This window comes from Cucumis melo, chromosome 12, assembly GCF_025177605.1.
Source record: "Cucumis melo cultivar AY chromosome 12, USDA_Cmelo_AY_1.0, whole genome shotgun sequence".
Lineage (NCBI taxonomy): Eukaryota > Viridiplantae > Streptophyta > Magnoliopsida > Cucurbitales > Cucurbitaceae > Cucumis > Cucumis melo.
In genome coordinates, this window is record NC_066868.1 from 23550678 (window position 1) to 23572630 (window position 21953).

Sequence of the window (21953 nt, forward strand, 5' to 3'; positions counted from 1 at the left end):
TTCAGTGCAAATAAGTTAGATTTACGATAATTAAATTTGGAGAATTGAAAGTTGAAAAGTAAGTTTTAAAAACGATAATACACTACAGTAACAACATAATACAAAGTTAATATTATTCCTTTATTTCTCGTTACAAAAGACAACAAAGTTAAGATTTAATGTATAACTAGTTCCTTTCTAAAATACATCAAATTGAAAGGCTTGAATCACAAACATCTTCGTATTCAATAAAAGATACATTTCAATTGATAATCGATATATGTTGAAGACGAAGAAGTACATGATGAAGACGAAGTACATGATTCCAAACTTTGGTGCTAACACATTTTTATGTGGCAGAATTTTGAAGCATTCATTTAATTACCTTCTTCACTAATATTTCTTTTTCCTTTTGAAATACACACTATAACCAATTTAAACCATATTCATTGTTAATTATAATATAATACGCTTTTAAAAAAAAATTATTTGTAATATATATAAAATACCTTTTTTTATTTTCCTTTAAAAAAATGAGAAAGGTAAGAACTTGAAAAACAAAAATCAACGTAAGTCCTTGGTGATATAATCAAACGCCGGGATTCCAGCCTGAAAGAGATTGTAATACGTCTTCTCCGTCGGATGAATCGCATCGAAGAACAAATACTTCCCGGCGTCAGGACACACCGGCGATTTGTAATTACATAACAGCGACATCTCCAAGAATCCACTTCCACAGCAACCAACATCCACTTTTTCAAACCCTAAAATTCACCACGTACCCATTTTCAATCCAGTTCACTCCGATTAGTCGATTCAATTTCAAAAAAAGATGTAGAAGAAAGAGAAACTGACCGGATTTTCCGCCGTCGCGGATAATGTCGATGACGCGGTCGTAGGCGTTGATGTAGGCGATGAAAGTGGGGGATTTTTGAGAGAGACGAGTCTGTAAAGAGAGGAGTTCGGCTTGGAGAAGGACGTTGAAGTCTCTGGCAATGGCGGAGTAACGGTCGATGCAGCCACGATCGAGAAAAGCGTTGCTGGAATATAGTGTTATCACCACCGGTAAGCATCCAATCGGAGCTAACCCCGGCATTGCGAATCTTCTTGCTCCTTCGGCCCATAAGGCCTGCATAATATTACAAAGCCCATTTAAGTTTGTTAACTATATTTTTATTTGATTAATTGTTAGCCACTTTTAAAAATAATAATTAATTATATAGACAGACTCGTATTATTGTTATTTAAAATATTATTATATACTTATTTATTTTAAATCTATATTTGTAATTATCTCTTTTATTTTAATTTTTTTTTTTGAGTTAAGAATTTGGTGGACACATAGCTTTTAATTAATTAGAAAACTTTTATAATTTGGTGATTATGGTTTAACAAATTCCATAAATTTGTTAATAAAACCCTCATCAATATTATTGCAATAGAAATTTGATAGAGATCATTACAGCTTACAAATATAATAATCAAATTTAAAATATTTATAAATATAGCTCAATAGAAAAAATTATAAATATAAAAAAAATCATACTTTAATCTATTAGTGATAAATCATATTGCTAAAATTTATCACTAATGTATTTTGTTAGATTTTCAATTTTTTCAAAATGTCACTATACATTTAATTATTACTTGTAAAGACATTACCTATTATAATTACCGATTTTAAAAAAATTTATTTCGAAACAATTTTACTTTCTTAAATTTTAAATAGAATTTTTTTTGTTACTATATCAAGTTTTAAGTTTTAATTCGATCTTTTATTATTATTATTAAAGATGATTTAAAGTTTCAATTCAATCTTAATATATCCCGTTGTTTCAATTTATTTTCTAAAATACTAAAAATTTCAATTTTTGTTTTGTTAAAAGTTACCTATAAAAAGAACATCTTTTACTCACTAAAGAAACTCCATTTATTTTCTTCAAATCTAAAAAAAAAAAAAAACAATATCAATTATACCCCAGAAAACCAAAGAAATTTCGATCTCTTCTTTATAACGCATAATGTGGAGATAAGAGTCTAAAATTATCTTTATAGCATACCTATATTATTTTTTGAGATAGATTTCGTATTTCTTTGGTCAATTTTATTGAGAACACACATAATAAATTATTATAATTTTTGAAAAGCCACAGACAAAGGAAAGAAAAAGAAGATAAATTTACTGCTTGTATATATCTATATCTAGAGAAATAGGGTTGATATTAAATATATAAGGCCTTTGGAAGACCCTACAATATAATGGGATGCATAAATGATGGTGTCCTAAAAATATATAAATGATGGTAATAAATGAGAATGAAGAGAGAGATTTATTTATTCCGGTTCGAACCGGCAGGTGGAAGTTTTAAAGTTGGAAAATGGGCGAGGGATTTGCTGTCCAATCATTTCCAAATTTGCATCAACTCCAACCTCTCCACATTATTGATGCATACCTACTCAAAGCTACCTCCTTTATACTCTAAACTCATGTATTTCATTAGGGGCGAACTTCGTCCATCTATTCAATGTAGTCATCATATAATATCATATTCATTTTTCTCGTCCTATATTCATGAAAATGAAAAACCCAACAAACTTTGAAAAAAATGAAGATCGTGATAGAGATGGAGAGAATGCAACAAATTGTGAAAAAAATGAAGAATATCACGATAGATAAATTGAAGTAGAATAATCAAAAGATTAGATTTTATATGTTTGAAAAAGACATGTCGTTAAAATAACTCAAGAATAATTTAAAAAACCTTAAGACATTTAAAAGTTTAGACACGGTTTCAAATAGAAAACAAATCGATGAAAATTGAGCCGAGTTTACGTCGGCTTTGTATATATAATTGTAGTCATTATTATTGTTAGAAGGATGGGCATTAGAATGGCCAGCTTGACACCTCTTTACCTATGGGTTTCAATAATTATAGCATCCCTCCCAATGAGCAATAGGGGATTTCATCCAACCTTCCAAACAAAATTAAATTCAACCAACTTTTTTATTTCCTTTTTATCTCCCTTTCATTATTTCTACTATTTAATTACATTTTCCTTTTTCGGTCATTAATCATCATAACAAAAAACTTCAGTAATATAACAGCAACAAACACATATTCTAAATTTGTACCATCAAAATCATTTATTGTTAGCATTTTAATGTCACAATACTAACATACACCCAAATTTCTTCTTAAAAATAAAAGCATACACAGTAAAATTATAAGGTAAAATAAAAAAATTACATAGCAATTAATTCTTTTTTCTTTTTAACTTTTTATTTTGATATTTGGAAGTGATTGGATCATCCTCTTATGTATATCTCGATCAAACTCATATGACAATGTTCTAACAAAAGCTTAACTCAAGTAACATCCGTGTGTATAAAAACTACGAGGTTTGTGGTTATACTAATTAAAAAGAAGTAATCATCATGAATTGTACTAATTATCTCTTAATTCTTTATCAAATTAATGACTTTATTATTGACCACTAGCTAATCAATGAATGATAGTTCAATTAATACCTAATTAATGGCTCAGTATTTTCTTATGTCTATAGCAACTTAACAATGACATATCCTTGCTTGTCTTGAATACTTATAAGAGTGTTGATTGTCCCCACAAACCAATAGATTTTTTTAACATATTTTGTCACCACTCATATTTTTTAGAACATATTTAACTTTGAGATACTACGATTAATACATTTACATTCTCAACAAGAAATGGAGTTGTAAACTTCACTCCCCTCAACTCATTGGCCAAATTAAAATTTACCATGGGAAATGATTTAGTTTTTGTTTATTATAAATGTGATCAGTTGCATGCATGGATATACATGAAACTAATTATTGTCCTTAACTTATAATATATACTAATAGGATCTATTACGTTATATAACATAATATAATTAATTAATAATGATAATGATAATGCGAAGTGTATAGGGATATAATTACCTGGAAAAATTGTGAGATTTGTTGAATAATGAACTGTTGGTAAGCTGAAAGAGTAAAAGTCTTTCTTCGAAGAGGTAAGTTGAGGTAAGTGATGACAAAATCATTGGTTCCTGCACTGATAAAAAACACTGTATTCTTTATATGATTTATGGTTCTTTGTTTCCCTAATACAGACTCCAATCTTTGTTTGTATTCTTTGAAATATTCCACTTGTGCTGCAATCGACACAACATTCTGAAACACACACAAATTCAAAAAAAGACATTTAGTATAATGTTTTATCTTTGTACTCTATAGTAATATATACTCTCTTTCATTTAGCATATAGACACGTGGTTCGATTTATTTTATGGGTTCCACACTTTTACTTACTTAAGTAGGACAAAGGAATAAATGAAGGTAGATTAGATAAGTGGTAAATAAATAAATTTCATTGCGACTGTGTATTTATATGATTATTTAAATACCGATGAACCCCACATCTCACATCTTTAAGTAGTGTCCATACTAGGAAAGAATAATTACAGTGGCGTTCATCAAGAACATTATTTTTGTTGGACACTCTGTCAAATCCTTAGAAATGATAACAAATTCGTCTATATTTTAACAAATTTTGACAATATCGCTCTTTGATATGAAAACATGGTTTTCTAAACAATATTCACTATCATTCGTAGGGAAGAAAATATTAGTGTTAAATATTAGGTTTGATTGTCGTTGGTGTTTGTTTGCCTAATAAAAAAGAAAACTCAAAAAAGTCTTTAAATTTATTTCAAATTTCAAATATATATTGGTTCCGACTTTAAGAGCTTTGAGACTATTTTTTTCAACAAATATGTACCTAATTATTTAATTTTCTTAAAAGGGATCAAAAAGGGGACATCAAGTTTGTATCCAAACCTTATGTTGGGACAGTTCATTTCTTTTTAAATATGCAACAACCAAGGAGTGAATAGGTAGTAGCTTCATTTTGGTAATATCCATTACTTAATGCAGTAGAGAAATGACCTTTAAATTAAGACAACCTCAAAGGAGTTCCTATCAAGTATATATCAACCCACAACCAAATATATCTTCACACAAAAATGAGAAAAGCCTTCGATGATAAAGATATTTGTCGAGATATTATGAATATTTTTTTTTATAAATGTTCATAAAAAAAAAAAAAATCTTATCAAAACAACTTGATTGACATTAACATTTTATTGATATATATATACATAAAATTAAAATCTCGACATCATATCTATATCAATATTTTAATTTTTGCAGATATATCTCCACCAAATTATAAAGATGAGAAGAAAAGAGAAAGATAATAGATAAACAAAAAGAATTAATTAGGTTGGTTTGCAGCAATAATTAATACTTTTTTTTTCTTGAACTACTTTTTTAGAATTTTAATAATAAAAATACTTCAATTTTAAAATTCAGATAATCTGGAAGATGTTCCTATCAAGTATTTGACTCAATATCTTGTTTTCAAAACGTTTCTTTTTAGTTTCATAGCTTTTAAAAATGGATATCTTTTCTTCAACTATCATAAGAATAATGATCTTGAATGATAAAATAACTTAAATATAATACAATATTCACCATGGATAATAATTTTTATTATACTTATAAGTTGTGACTCACTTTACTATATAGCAAAAATCCTATTAAAATGTATCATTTTAATTTTACATTCTCTTAAAATAAAGTTGGAGAAATTCTTCGTAAACTATTTTTAAAAATGTTATAGAAGATAATTTTTAAAATTATGTATAAAAAATACGCTTTCACAATTTAGTGCACATGTCAATTATTATTTCTAAGATATCCTAATCTTTATATATTCACTCTCATCACTATAAGAAATATTGAAATATCAAAGAAAAATATGATAAATAATAAATTATGATCAAACAAATTAGTGAGACGACATTTTTCATCCAATTATTTTAAAAAAAAAATTAATAACTTATAGCGTAATTTTCCTAAAAATTAATTAGCTCGATTTTCATAGGAGTAGTTGACAAATATTTGTTCTTGAAAAAATATTTAGAGTGGGATGAATTTTGTGATTTTTTATAGAGAAAAATAGTTTGTCTGTCTTTGTTCTATCTTTTAGAAAATCCAGAAAATGACAAATATTTATTTTGAAACTCAAAAATATAAAATTTAAACAAAATTAATGGAAGAGGAATTGAAGGGCGGACGTACCCCAACTTTGGGAGTAAGAGGATCGAACCCAGAACCGGCGGAGGCAAAACTGATGCCGGTCATTAAATCCTCAATGCTAAGCACCGGGTCCAAATACGGCGGAACGTAATCCTTCACTCCGTAATAAGAAGCTATAAAATCCGTACTCAGACGCCCATTAGAGAATCTTCCGGTAGGGATATGAAACGGGAAATCTCTGCCATAAGGAGGAAAATTGCTTCTAAAAATCGTAGGAATGAAGTTATTATTACCGGGATCGACGGTGGAATCTCCAAACACCAAAAGCGCCGACACAGACTTCGAGGAGTTGTTGGTCGGAGCTTTGTTTTTCCGGCCACCGCCGTGTGTCAGAGCTTGGGATTTGGAGAAGAATGTAGGGAAATGGAGAAGGAAGAAGATGAATAGGGCAAAATGGGAAAAACGAAGCCGGTGATTCATGTCAGTATGTGGAGGGAATGGAAATGGTGGAATCGAAAATGTAAAAATCAAATTGAACCACGAATGAAGAAACTGGGTTTCTCCTGTTTTTATTGGGACTTTCTTTTTCTTTTTGTTGATTTGTTTTTATGACCAAAGTACCCTTTTGGATGGCTTTTTAATTTATTGGAAATTGGTGTTGATTTATTTGATAACCGTTGAATATTAGTTAGGCTTAGAGTGTTGTTAGTTGTAATTATGGTGGAAGTTGGAGGATATATTATGTAATTTCGTATTTCCTTCACTCTTGGGTTTTCTTTTACAAAGAGTTTTTGACATGTGACTATCAATTTAATTTTTTATTTTATTTCACCATAATCTATAATAAAATACAAATTATAGATTGGTTTAGTAGTTTAGAAATTATAAAATATTTATTTACCAATTTTATTTTTATATCTATATTTATAATTTTTCTAAATACATTTCTTGACATCGATATTTTATATCGACATTTTGTATCTTCTTTAGAATAATATTTAAATAAACAAATATCAACAAATATTTTTGTACCGTACTTATTCAAATTTAGTTCATTTATAACTAACTTTAATCACAAAAATTTTATCATCTTTTAATGTATTAATTGATAAACAATAATTCAATTTTAAAATTAGAGAAACTTTAATTATTTGATGATCAAATAATAATATCAATTACATTTTTAATTACAATAATTTGTTGAAGGAGTAATTTGATGAATGTATATAATTGTGATGTATTACTCAATAAAATACTCAATAAAATTTTGTCATAATGATCATTAACTAGCTATAAATATAAATAGTTAATTAATTGACAATTTTATTGCCATGGTTATTTAAAGTTTATTTAAAAATAAGTATTAGTATATATATAAACTAATTTATTGAATTAAAATAAAAAATAAGATATAAGTACCGTTATAAATGTAATTTTATAAACCACAAATTTAACTTTTAGGGTATTTTCAAAAATATAAAAAAGCAACCAAAATTTTATAAAACAATTTCGAAAATTGAAAAAGCCTGACCCACCGTGTAAAATACAAAAAATGCTCTGATTTGGTACAAGATCATTTAATTAATTAGCTATTTAGATTTGGCTACCCCACATCTAAACCATTTTTTTTTTCAAAATTTGGTATAGGATCGTGTAGCCAATTTGAGGTTCCAAATTTATTTTTTTTTTTTAAATTTGGTATACGATCGTTTAAATTTTGGATCTAAATCGTTTAGATTTGGCCACACGATCGTTTAGATTTGGCTAGATAATCGTTTATATTTGGCTATCCCAAATTTAAATGATTTTTTTTCAAAATATGGTATAAACGATTTTTTTCAATATTCTTTATACATCTTTTAATTTTGGTTACTCTAATTTAAATCCCTAACCAATTTATTTTTTCATGATTATTTATATATCATTGTTTAAAAAAGAAAAGAAGAAATACGATATAATGAAAAAAAAAAGAAAAAAAAAAGGAATAAAAAGAAATAGATTTGGTTACCCAAATCTATAAAAAGAAGGATAGAAAAAATCGCATGAGTACAGAGGAAGAAGACAGATAAAAAATCACATAGAGGAGGGAAGGATGGAATGACAAATTTGGAATATTTTAAAAACGGGCTAAATTTATGCGCTTTGTTACACAACCGTAAATATTTCAGTAATTTGTTATATTTAAGAAAGCTTCCGTAATCTTTATGTGGTCAATTTAAATTAATTAATTTTAATAATATATAAAATAAAAAACAAACAAATGTATAAAAGAGAAGAGAGTGGAGATGAAGAAAACCCAACATTTTAGATGAGTATAGTTCATAGCCATATAAATGATACATGGAAATATACATTGTTCCCATGCCTAACTTTCCTACAAAATCTTGACATGTTTGTCCCTTACTCATTCTCACTCTTAGCATCATTCCAATTTTTTCAATACAAACAGCCCTTTGGACACAAAGATTAGCATATTTTATACTTTTATATGTTTACTAGAAATAGTTAATAGAAATTTGTCTTTGTGAGAGAGTGAAAATTAAATATATAAATATAAATAAAATTATTTTAAATTGGATTCTTTTCAAATATAGTAAAATACCTCAGTCTATTTTGGTCTATCCAAAGATATTTTGTTACATTTATAAATATTTTCAAAAGTTTTGTCATATAAAATAATTCTCTTTAAATTGAAAAACTATGAAAAATATTTACACATTTTCAAAAATAGCAAAATATTGAAACTATTTACAAAAATATAACAAAGTTCATCAAATCCCTTAAAGCTTATTTAATTTTTTTTGCTATATTTTGTAAATAGTTTTTTTTTCTTTTTTCATTCTCCTATATAAACATTTTGTTTTCTATCTAATAATAGATCATGATAAACCAAGATAAACATATTGTTAGAATCTTATCACTAAAGTTGATAGATGTTCATTAAATTTATCACGATCTATTAGAAATAGAAAGCAAAATTTTACTATATTACTATATAATTTAGTTCATTTTACTATATATAAAAATATCCGCACATTCATATGATATTATTTAGTTTATTCGTGGATTCATTCAAACAAAAAAAAAAAAAAAGATAAACTATCGTGAGAAAAAGGATGATTGTGATGTTTTTTGCTCCTATAATTGGACATAGGATATCATGTGATCGTTCAACAACCAAAGTGAATCACCATTTTGAAGATATTTGTTATGCATAATAGATTTTTCTTTTTCTTTTTAATGATTGTCAAACCACATTTTTACAAATTGAGATATAACCTCTAAATTTACTATCCAACCCAAACACATATATGATAATATTCTACACAAAAACTAAAAATATTAACCACACAACTCTATTTTTCTTTTTATTATAGAATCTCTTGATTTAAATTTTATATGTTTTTAGATTACTAAACAAATGTTAGTTGACAAAGTTTTCAACTTAGGATATATAGTGTAATATGTGTTTGTTTTCTACATACCAACCTAGTGTCATCACAACTAATTAGGAAAATTATTGAGTGCACTATTCCACATTCAACACTCTATTTTGAGGAAGAACATATCAATTTGCACCCTCTAAATTTGAGTTTCAATTTAAATTCTTAATTAATAATTTTAATTAATTAATTATATATATACATATGAATCTAAGTTATTTAGATGTCACATATATTTAAAATTATAATATCATTTTGGTGTCTAATATATAGTTTGAAGTTGGTTTAATTTAACCACTATACTATCAATAAACGTTAAATTGAGTGTCAATGCCAGTTTATTTTTATGATTCTTTACAAAAAAAATGATCGTTATGCACTTCAAGAATTTGAGGATCTTCCAATGTTAAAAATAATTTTTGGGAGTTAAGGCATCAGGAAAGACAATATCTCTCAATAGACAGCATACAATGTCGGGAGTAAGCTATAACTTGTGTTGGATTCACAAATTAAATTGTCCAAGATTTTTTTATTATTATTTTTAAGGATGAATAAAGAGTGGATCAAAATTAGAAACAAATTATCAATACATCAGAATGGAGGACTCGATTTTTAAATATGGTAAAGTTTCATCCTGATGATTCAAGACGAACAAGATGTCCATGTAAAAAATTATAAATTTAATGCGGGAGTCATTAAAGGGTGTGGAAAGACATTTATTGATATATGGATTAATCAAAAGTGAGTTTTGCATGCTTAACTTGTTGTGTCGAGGGATGAGTGTTTGCTTAAACTTATAGTTTAAGGTTGCCTTTTGCTTAATTTGTTGGCTCGAGGGATGAGTTCTAAAGTTTTTGATTTGAACATAGTACTTTTCCACTCGATTTTGAAGCTTTATTTGCTTAACTTAGCTTGTTTTATCTTTGGGAAGTTGATGGACCGATTTTTATTTTTTTAGTTGGAATGTGTTAGATGTTTTGAATTTTGTAACAATGAGTTTTGTTGATATAATTGTACGTAAATTGTTGGTCAAAGATAACGACCGGAAATCTGGAAATGATATCATTCCAGTTGTCATCTTTTATTTGGAGATGAATTAGACAATTAAAAATATATCTACTAAAATTGAATAAATTTTAAAATACATGAGAACAAAAATAGTACTCTTCTCTAAACATTTACCCATTTCCATATTTCAAATTTCTAGTTCCAATAAGGAATTTGACTCACACAGGATAATGATTATGACCCAAAAAAAAAAAAAAAAAAATACGATAAGAACAAAGGCATGCATTAAAACAAAATAAAAGGATAGACAAAAGCATTATAAAACCAAATAACAAACCAACTCAAAAAATTCCAACCAAAGTTGATCCTAAGCAGTATTTTGGTTAGGTATATATGTCAGTTTATAAAGTATGAATAAGTTGAGTTTATTCTGTCTATACTAATTTACTCGTGGGGTAAATAATTTCTTTCGTGTGCATTATTATTTTACCAATTTCATCCAAATAAAAATTAAAAGCGAGTGTAGTTGAATTGACATACAAAAGATTGATTCTCTTCTTCCTATTTTACTAAAACAAATCAATATTGGAGTAAGAGATTTAAAAGAAAAATCATTCAACCTAACCACTCAATTATTCATTTTTTTTATGACTGTTTTTTTTTTCTTTTCCTGAACAACGACAATAATTTAAATTAAGACAAAAACTCATATGAGTAAATTAGTATTTATAAGGTTAAGTTTAAAAAGTAAAAATCCAAATAGTAATTAAAAAAAACAGTTGAATTAAATAAATTTTGCAAACGAAAACAGTTAGGTTAAGCTATAAATTAAAAATGAGCTCGTCTATTAGAAATTTAGTTGAATAAAATCTCATAATTAATAATTCATAAAGAATAGAGAAGAATTAAAACATAAATAAGTTATATAGGGTCCATTTGGTAACGTTCATGTTCCTTGTTTCTTGTTTCCGATTTTTTGTTTCTTACTTCTTTAGAACAAGAAACAGGAATGTGTTTGATAACTACTGTTTCTGTTTCTTGTTTCTTGAAAAAAAAAAACAAAATGAAATAGAAACAAAAAATGTGTTTGATAACGGTTTCTTGTTTCCTAATTTTCTTCGAGATTTATTTTTTATTTTATTCACATCTAATTCAATTAAACCTTAAAAAAAAATATATGTCATCCATTAAACATAAAAAGTAAAATTATCAAAAAGTTTATTCATTTAATACAAAAGTACTGGTGTACAAATAAAAATAATAACATAGACAAAAAATTGTGTATCTATCCTTCAAATGTTGCCAAATTTGATTAACAATATCATTTCTCACTCAGGCCATTTCTCTTAGATGATGTCGACTTACTTCTTAATCCATCAATTTCAACAGTCTCATCGATATTTTATGACATCTAGAATGTAAAATTAATTTTGAAATAAGTTATTATGTCCTCAATATTTAGAATTAAAAGAAACAAAATAAAATTTAACCTTTAACTCTGCTACCTATAATGCTTGAGAGAAAAACCCACAACGAAAACCCAGATCTGTGCAAAGACGAAGACGAAAACTATGGATTCGACGAAGAGAAAGAGTCTAGATTGTAGAGGAAGATGATGAGAGGCGAAGATGAAGACAACGTGTAGAGGAATACGATGAGAGAAAGAGGAAAATGATAGTTATTTGGGAAAGACGATGGAGATAAGAGGAAAAGAAAACCAATAAAAATAATTGAAAAAAATAGAAAGGAAACAAATAAAAATAATTGAGAAAAATGAAAAGCAAACCAATACAAATAATTAAGAAATAGGAAAAGGAAACCAATAAAAACAATTGAGAAAAATGAAAAGAAAATCAATAAAAATAATTGACAAAAAAGGAAATAAAATTAATAAAAATAACTGAGAAAAGGAAAATAGAAACTAATAAAAATAATTGAAAAAAAAAAGAAAAAAATGAATAGAAATAAATTGAGAAAAAAGAAATCCATATAAATAATTAAAAAACATGCGAAAGAAACTATTTTTTTTTTGTTCCCAATAATTTCTTATAAAATAGAAAAGGTTTCTACTTTTTTTAGAACGAGAAACATGGAATTAGAAACGAAAACGTTATCAAACGGATCCATATAAACTAAACCCTACCATTTTCGAATCATACAAATTAAAATGTTAGTTTAACCAAAAGTTTAATATTTAGATTCTACTGAGAAAACATGAAAAGTCTCAAAGTTTTTATGTTCTTCACAATCAATTAATATGAACACCTATTAAACCTAAATATAGATTTTGTAAAAGTAAAATTGAGATTTAAACTTTCATATGGAAAAAAATAAGAGAGAGACTTTGGGAAATTGAATTTTAAATAGATTATTTTATTTTGTTTGATAGGCGCCGTCACAACCGGTTAGCAATTCATCTACGTATTGGAAGATATTTGCATCCAAATTTGTGTTTGAATTATTGAAAGTATAGCTTATGGGTTGGCAGATAATTGATTATTAAATTTTTAGATAAAAGTCCAATAAATTATTTGTTTCAAAGTACTATTAATCATAATACTAAATACACAATAACAATAAATATAAGAATACACGTCATACGTCTTAGTTATCTCTCTTTTTCTCTTATATATATATATATAAGACTAAATTATATTTGCAACTTTTTAAGTCCTATCTATTATAATTATAACTTATTATCCATATAACCTTGTACCAAAAAAACCATATGAACTAAGTTTAACTCTAGACTTGTCATTATCTTAAGGTAGGAGTAGCACATAGAAAAGCTATGATTGATTGAATTGGGTACTAGTCCGAGTCGATTGAGACATACGTCTTCCTCTCTATATACACACACACCTGGCCATATATACATATATTCACACATATATGCATAAAAAAAGATCGAACAATATAATACAAATAATTGGTGTGAACATCTTCCTCACATGTCATATCTTCGTTACTTGATTAAATATCTTATCTAGAGTTGATGTGAACATTAGACCAAATTGTCACATAGATACCTTTAAGTTTGTTTTATTTTTATTTTTTAACTTTCCAATATGTTAGTTTTGGTCCGTGAACAATTAACATGTTTGCAACCGTTTCTGTTTATTATGATTTAACGATTGATAAGTTAACAATATATTTATAACAATATATACCAAGACCAAAAGGGAGCTGATTTCATATAATCTCGTGGTGGTGATTATTTGGTTGGAAAGAAATCAAAGATTATTCAAAAATCATTTCACCAGCTCCCTCAATATTTGAGAAGATATTTACAACCCGGGATTTGGTCATCCAAAAGCAAGTTATTTAAGAACTATTCTCAAACAACCATTTCCTTAAATTCCTTTAATCCCGCTATAGTTTATCTTAGCCTCTTTTTGTATTTGAGACTGATGTTCCCTTGCACTTATTGAATATATTTATGGGAATGATAAGGTTGCTAAGAAGGTGTCCACCAGTAAGAATGTTTGAATATACCTACTAACTCTCGTAATTTCTTTAAAAAAAACCAATTTATTTATATAACAACTCGTTAATATAAGTTAGATTTCAGGTTAAATTAAAATACTAATATCTACATCCCCTTGAAGTGGCGGCCCAGCACAAACATCATTTTACACTTTTCACCAATATATATCTCTAGCACCAGCCTTTAAGATATACATATATATATATATATATATATATATATATATATATATATATATATATATATATATATATATTTTGCACAAAAATATATTTAATACAAAACAGATACATGAGGATTAGGGAAGTGATGAATAACCAAAAGATTTAAAGACTAAATTCATACATTTTATAAGAAATTAATGCTTAATATAATGATCATATTAGCAGTCTCTGTACATTCCTAAATCACATAACAGCCGCCACTGTTCAAAACATAAAATCAGTATATGTATATATATAATAATACATATTTATATATATACTTCACTTCTAATTCTTCATCTTATTCCCCCTCCTTATAGAAAATTCAATCTAACCAACCAACCACCTTCTTCTTCTTCTTCTTCTTCTTTTTTCCCAAAAAAAAAAAAAAAAACTTATTAATTCCTCATCAAATTACATGCATGCATCAAACTACCTACATGTGTATCTAATAATTTATTCGATTGTTACATCACAACAATTTAAAAAAAAAAATACCCAAAAAGAATAAAGAAAAGAAACCAACCACCAGATGTTGCAATTCGGAAATCTGTGTAAGGACGTAATTAAGAGGTGACATGTCAGAGTTTCCTTTCGAGCTTTCTTTTGGTCGTGTCCGCCGGCGGGAACCGAATGAACGAAGAACCATCGCCGCTCAGAACTAAATTTGGTAATAATTGAGGAACTTCAGGTTCCGTGTTATGATCAAAACTAATGATCAAATTAGTATTATTATTCGACACCGCGGGGTTGTAATAATCGACAACGCCGCCGCCAACGTGGTGGTGGTTGGCGGAATTTTTGAATTTGATTTCTGATTGGAGGAGGTGGTTATTATTGTTGGTGGCGGCAGCGGCGGAGCTGCATTGTCGGGGTTGGGTTTGGTAAAAAACTTTGGACACGACCAATTCGCCGTCTTTTTCTTCCTCGTTGTTGCCGAGGTGGTATTGGTGCATTACCCAGTTGGTTTTTTCCGGTTTCTTTTGACGGCCGTAGTTGGTGTAGAGGACGAGGATTTTTTTGAATCCTTTGACCACGCCACCAATGAATACGGGTCGGGTTTTACCCGTTTTGTGCCACCGTGTCTCGTTGCCTTCCTCGTCCGTGTGGACCTTACGCCGTTTTCTTGTTCCCGTTGTATAGGCTTTTGAAGGTCGATGGAAAAAGTGTCGGATTTGTCCATCTTTGCTCACTCCTGTATAAATTATATATTTTCTGTCATTCTAAAACAAAAAATTAATATATTGTGTATGTCATGAAGTCTACACTCTTTTTCTGTAGATAGGGTGTAACACAATTCGGAATTCGGTTTCCTGACATTCACCTGCATCTCTTGCAACTTGACAACATCATTCTTACCTATTCTAATTCTAAGTTCTTAATTTTAGGGTTATAGGGTTATTATGACCGAATCAAAACTAGTACATATATAATAATTTTAAATTCTTTTAAATATTTCTTAACATTATTTTCTTGTCTTGATAGTGATTCATTGAGTTCTCTTTTAAACTCGAGGTTTTACATCAGGCTTATTTTCTTCGCCTTGGTCTCTGTTCCATATTTCTCAATAATATTCTTCTCCATATTAGAATATTGTCAAACTATGTTTATGATATAATCTTTATTGCAGAATTGAAGGTAAAGAATATGATTATTTTTCCACTCCTTCATTTATTATGATGTGAATCGATCATAATTTCACCGTTTGACTAACTCAATCAAGATTGTATTTTTTTTCATTGATTCAGAGTAAAATAATCATATAAACTAAAATGAATATATTTTTTTTAAATCGTAAAGTAGAATAGCAATTTTACCATTTTTAAAATAAAAAATAACTATTTTGAAAATATTGAGAATGGTGAAACAAAAATCTCATGAAGTGGAAGAGAAAAATTAAATTTTCCTCTCATATCCTAATTATTTATGGGTAAATTCAGCCTAGAAAACCATTAGAATAGGAATGCAGTTTTTATTATCATTACTAATTTCTACGAACCTTCCTGACTTATTATAAACAAAAAGAAAAAAAATAAGGAAAATTATTGAAAACAGTGAACTAAAAAAATCAGAAACTTTGTTCTAGAAAAAGAACAAATTATGATAATTAAAACAAGAACATGGCCAAACAGTTTCACAAAAACTAAAAACATAAATATTACTGAAAAGTCTTAATTATCTCAAAACAAAAACATGGTTATAAGTTTCTTTCAAAAACAATTTCTTCATTTCTAAATAGAGACATTACTTCTAAATAGGAGAAAGATTGGACACCTTCTAATTTTCTCTCTCAACTAATTAGGGTTTTGAATTCAAACTCATCCAACATCATTTTTTAAATAATTGAAATTCAATTACACACGAATTAGATATTTCACATTTCCTTTATTTATAAAAAAAAAAAAAATTGAAAATTGTGCATTTATTTCCTCAATTTCTTTGAACGGGGGGTTTTCTTTTAAAAGGATATTTTCAAAACAAGTTTTAGAAAACCATGCACCCTTCAAATAATTAATTAGTTGACTTTTTGAAAATTGTATCTTTGTAACTTTGCGATAAATTTTATCCTTTCTAATTAAATTTAGATTATTAGCCACAATTTTAAAATAAAAGAAACTTTTTTGGAAGACAAGTTAGATTTAAATTACAAAATCGGTTAAAATATTTTTCAATTTTAAAAAGAAAAATGAATAAAGAGTTTTTCACTGAAAACTCTTTTACTATTTTACTATATATATATTTGTAAATAAGTTAACAATTTAGTTAAAAACAATACTTTTCAATCTATTATATTTTAGTTGGTAAGGAAAATGACTTTTTCCTGAATGAAGAACAATAAGTGTGTTTAATTTTTGAGTTTTCCAAATGTTATTTCTAGTCCCAAATTTTATGAATATTCATTTCATTTTTTAGTTTTTAAAATATATACTTTTTTTTTTTAGTTTCTGATTTTCTATAGACATATTTAAAAGGTTTGTTAAAATGATTTTTTTATTGATTTAAATTAGAAAATAATTTTGGAAAATCATCTCTACATTTTTGAAACTCGTAGTCCAAAAAAAAAAAAAAAAAAGAATAGTGACTAAAGGAAATATATCTTGAGAACTAAGTAAGTGTTACTTAAAAATGTAAAAACAAGACACAGTTTTAGAACTCGAGACTAAACGCAGTACATATTCTTAACTTGGAATTAAAAACCCAAATCTCTAATAGTTTTTAAAACAGTAAAAATAACAAATCAAAACAAAGAATAATATTCAACAAGTGAGGAGGAATTTATAAATTTACCTTTTAAAAACCAAACAAATTGTTCTCAACACAGGATTCAAATTTTATACTTATCAAAACTTGCTCTAAAATTTTAAATAATTTCAATTTATGGAAGATTTTTTTAAAAAAACTCTCCCTTTCAAACTCTGTCATTACAAAATCCAAAAATGAAAACCTCAAATAATAAAGCCATCAAAAACCATAACAGTTCCAATAAACAAATACTTCAAAAAGAGGGGAAAAAAAAACCATGCAATTTCAGACCTAAAGAAAACCCTTATTAAATCAAAAGGATAAAAATCTTCATCCATTAACACAAAGAATCTGTTTATATCAAATTCAAGTTCAAGTTTTTTTAAAAAATAAACGTGATGTTATCAATAATAATAATAAAAAGAAGAATACATACATACATACAGATATATATATATGTACCTGGAAGCTTCTGAGGGTGAGTATAGCAAATCCCATTTTCTCCTTCAAGCGTAGGAATAAACTCATCAATAAGAGGATGAAGCTTTCCAACATCAGAAATTGCCTTAGCTTCTAAATGCTCTAGAATTTCTTGATCCGTTGGATCAAATTTCACTCCAGCTGGCAACCCAGGCAAATCATGAATCCCACCCTTCAATTAAAAAAAAAAAAAAGAAGAAGAAGGAGAAATTAGTAAATTCATCATCAACAACAAAACAACAGCAGCAGCAACAATAATAATGATATATAAATATAAATACCTGATCTTGTAATTGAATTTGATGACCACAAGATGGGCATCGGACGGCTGAGGATGAATGATGATGAAGAATAGAGGAAGAATTGGTTAATTGTTGAGAGGACTCGTCGTCGTCCGAGCCACTGCACCAAGTCATGATCTCTGTCGTCGTTTTGGTTTATTATTATTGGAACCTAATTCCCACTCCAACATAACAACAAAAAGGACCATATGATTGGTTGTTTGTTGGATTAAAAGAAATTAAAAAAAGAGTATAAAAAAAAAAAAAAGCAAAATCAAAAGAGTTTTGGGTTTTGTCTATTTCTGTTTTTATCACCAAACAAAACAACCACCTCGTTCGGATGTCGGGGGAAGGAATTTCTTTTTTCCTTTTAATTAATTAAGAGATTATATATATATATATATATTAGAAAAAAAAAAAGAGTTTTCTAGAAATAGGAAAAAGGTTGCTTCAACGTCAAGTTTCTAGCACAATCAAATTAATCTAACATATATATATATATATATATATATATATATATATATATAATGAATAAAATATTTTTTAATGACGTCATTAATAAAGCTGAAATTTTGCAGTAAGAGTGGAGATGGGGCAAAATCGGATTCTTCATCTTCGGTGGACGTTTCAGTTTCACCATCTTTTAGATGAGAAAGAGATTTTTCCCTTTTTTTTTTTTCAAAATATAAATATTAAATCAATTTAGGGTTTTCTTTTTAAATTTAAGGGAACGGAGAAGGCAGCTGCAGTGTCAAAGACGGAGTGAGAAGAAAGGTTTGTAATATTGAATTAAAATAATAATAATAATAATAATACGTAAAAAAGACTGCAAAAATTAATAAACAAACAAATAAAAAATAACCTGAAAAATTCAAGCTGTATATTCCTATTGCTTAATAATCTCTTCCTTTACGTCCACTTCTCAGCTCAAGCAAGGTATCCTTCTTCTCTCTCTATAATCTTTTTTTTATTTTTTTTTTCTGAGGGGATTGGAAATGTTTTCTTTTAAAGGAAAAAGTGGAAATGTAAAAATGGGATTAATTATTTAATGAGAGAAGTGAGAGAATATTAGGATTTCGTGAAGAAGGGTTTGAGGGAGAAGGGGGAAGTGGAAGTGTGAAGAGGTTTGTTATTTAATTAATTAATTAATTAATAATAAGATAATGTGTAAATAAAATTAAATGCGTTAGCTTAATCCACACGAATTCAGTTTTGTTTTTTTTGGCATCTTATCTATTTGGAGATTTTGTTCTGTGTACTCGTTCACATTATTCTTCAACTATCTCTCTTTTACACTACTCTACACATTACTATATGTTTTATATATGTTGGGGTTGTAGGTCTACACATTTTGTTTGTGACATTTTATCTTCAATCTCTTCACGTCTAAGATAAATAAATAATGTATGCTTAAATCCACAAATTACTTTTTTTTTTCATTTAGAGTAATTAATTAGATTAATTATTATTGATATTCGAAACATGTTTTTGATCTAAACTCACTTTGGGTTTGAGTTAAAGTTTAAAAATATTTATTAGATATGTGTGTTGCTTGCTATTTCTTATCGAATAATTGTCTGTTTATGCAAAACACATGAATCAATGCATGTCTATGTCCATGTGTTCATATTCAAACCTCTCTTAATTCCCAATGTAAAAAATCAACATATGAAATATCCACACAAATAACTAATACAATTTTCATACTAAACATCTTAAAAATTATTTTGCCTTCCTGAGAAGATTATTTCCACCTTTGAATTTCTTCTTTGTTATCTATATTTTACAAAAAAAAATAGTATTTAAAAAGTTTTTTATTCTTTTTTGAAATGGTATTTAAGAAAAATACAATTTATTGTAAGATATGATAAGTACTATATACTAATATAAGAATATGAAGGTCACCAAACCCATCCTTAGAATTTAGATATTTGGAAAAATATAGATCTTAAAAGTGTTAAATATTATACTACATTTGTCTCTCATCATCTAAAGTTTTCGAGTTAATTGATAATTTAAGAAGCTATTTGCTAACATATAGTTCAAAAATGTCTTATGTTCAGATTTCTACGTTATTGTTTTTTTCTATTTTTGTATTATTAATGTATATTTTGTCCTTAAGAAAATAAGATAATATCTTCAATTTTCTTAAGAAGATAATATCTTCAATTTTCTTTTGTATTTAATATTAATTTCTACTTGTTAGATCCATCGATGATTTAAGGAAACTAAACATAACTCAATGTCAATTGTGAAAATCAAGTTATACTTTGATGATGTTAAGAAACTTAAATCTAATTCTGATTAGATTAATGCTAGTTTCTAATAAAATACTAGGTTCTAAAAATATGGACAATTTTTTCAAAGATTCAAAGACCATATTAGACATTCTAAAAGTTAATCAAAATTTAATGAGATAAACACATAAATTTAAATATTTAAATAGCCACTTTGGAAAATCAAATATAAAATCAAAGCATTCAAGAAATCAAAGATATAAACTGAAATTTAAACATTGTCCCAAAAGTAGACATACGTTACAGAATCCAAAGGATTTTTGAAACGTATTAATTAATTAAGTTTATAAACTTTCAATTTTTCAAATTTTAAATAAGTTATTAGATTTTTAAACAGTCCACAATATATATTTCTAAATTTTAATAGGTATTTGAGCTTGTTTATCTTTTATACGATAAAATAAAATGTTAGGTAAACTTGGTTTAGATTATACAGAACAGTAGTAAATGTAAAGGTGAAATGGGTGCATACAAGTTTAATTTTAAAACACAAAGTTGGATTTAAGGTTAAGATTAAAAGGGGTGTAGGGAAGGGTGAAAATAATTGAGCATTGAATTTAGGAAGGAATAGTGAAGGGAAATGGAAAGAGAGGAGAAGGGTGGACAAGAACGTATTTGAAAATTGCTAAGCAAGCGTGTAGCATTCTCATTATATGCATCGCCGTCAAATATCCGCAATCTTCTTCTACAAGCCAAAGCAACAACAACCTTACACATTAAGCTTCACCTAATTTACAATATTGTGTGTGTATATATATCTTGGCCTATATATATATATATATATTAAAAAAAAAAAAAAAAAAAAAAAAAAAAAAAAAAAAAAACCTTATGTCAAGTTGAACCTCTATATATAGGTTCTACCTCGTGATTAAGAGATTAAGATTCTTCCTCTAATTTCTCTCTAAATTAAACAATAATTAAAGACTCTTCCTAATTCTCCTCTAAATTTAAAATTAAATTAAGATTCTTCTGCCCCCTCCCTTTAGTTTACTGAACATCTTCTTCAATCATCGTTGGATGGTGTATCATAATAAAGTTAACTCACTACAACAATTAAGTTTTAATCTAAACTATATATATATATATATATATACATTATTATTAAGTTTTAATAATGTATGAGTGTGAAGATTCAAATGGTTGAGATTTTGAAATTCTCACGTCGAAAAATTAAGGAGACTTACACTCCTTGTAAGATAGGGGAGTGTTATTTTGCTCAAATCCATGGAATCCCATACTATCAAACACAATTTTCTTATTTATTATTCATTCATTTATTGATAAAAGTTATATTGTTTGTAACTAATTGAGTTTATCTCAAGTCGTTGTTAGTTTTGATTATCCAAGTATTTGTAGTATTTATAATATTTTGTTTGTTGTATCTTCTGAACCAACGATCAATTTA

At 27.2% G+C, this 21953-nt stretch overlaps 2 protein-coding genes across 3 annotated transcripts; both read right to left on the reverse strand.

Moving 5' to 3' along the window:
* Positions 1–223: 223 nt before the first annotated feature.
* Positions 224–6715, reverse strand: LOC103486654 (GDSL esterase/lipase At5g45960-like). Its single transcript, XM_008444671.3, has 4 exons — positions 6149–6715; positions 3944–4177; positions 835–1108; positions 224–743 (listed from the first exon to the last, which is right to left on the reverse strand). Exons 1-4 carry the CDS (start codon positions 6584–6586, stop codon positions 544–546), a joined length of 1146 nt encoding a protein of 381 aa, XP_008442893.2. The 5' UTR covers positions 6587–6715; the 3' UTR covers positions 224–543.
* A 7654-nt stretch (positions 6716–14369) lies between these two features.
* Positions 14370–19358, reverse strand: LOC103486643 (NAC domain-containing protein 73-like). Of its 2 annotated transcripts, none has more exons than XM_017044817.2 (4): positions 19114–19358; positions 18252–18423; positions 17953–18142; positions 14370–15442 (listed from the first exon to the last, which is right to left on the reverse strand). In XM_017044817.2, the coding sequence occupies exons 2-4, from the start codon at positions 18384–18386 to the stop codon at positions 14829–14831; spliced, it is 939 nt and encodes a 312-aa protein (XP_016900306.1). In that variant the 5' UTR covers positions 18387–18423; positions 19114–19358; the 3' UTR covers positions 14370–14828. The 2 variants fall into 2 exon arrangements, with proteins under 2 accessions (XP_016900306.1, XP_008442882.1); XM_008444660.3 differs by having other exon boundaries at positions 18252–18433; positions 19114–19353.
* Between the last annotated feature and the right edge of the window lie 2595 nt (positions 19359–21953).

What these genes read in the sequence shown, in the direction of transcription:
- LOC103486654 (XM_008444671.3), bottom strand. Translation starts at nt 6,586, where the DNA reads ATGAATCACCGGCTTCGTTTTTCCCATTTTGCCCTATTCATCTTCTTC. An exon ending in CTCTTACTCCCAAAGTTGGG is followed by an intron (nt 4,178 to 6,148) that starts GTACGTCCGCCC and finishes TGTGTGTTTCAG; the next exon opens with AATGTTGTGTCGATTGCAGC. An exon ending in AAATCTCACAATTTTTCCAG is followed by an intron (nt 1,109 to 3,943) that starts GTAATTATATCC and finishes AATATTATGCAG; the next exon opens with GCCTTATGGGCCGAAGGAGC.
- LOC103486643 (XM_017044817.2), bottom strand. Translation starts at nt 18,386, where the DNA reads ATGACTTGGTGCAGTGGCTCGGACGACGACGAGTCCTCTCAACAATTA. An exon ending in AAATTCAATTACAAGATCAG is followed by an intron (nt 18,143 to 18,251) that starts GTATTTATATTT and finishes TTTTAATTGAAG; the next exon opens with GGTGGGATTCATGATTTGCC. An exon ending in TCACCCTCAGAAGCTTCCAG is followed by an intron (nt 15,443 to 17,952) that starts GTACATATATAT and finishes TAATTTATACAG; the next exon opens with GAGTGAGCAAAGATGGACAA.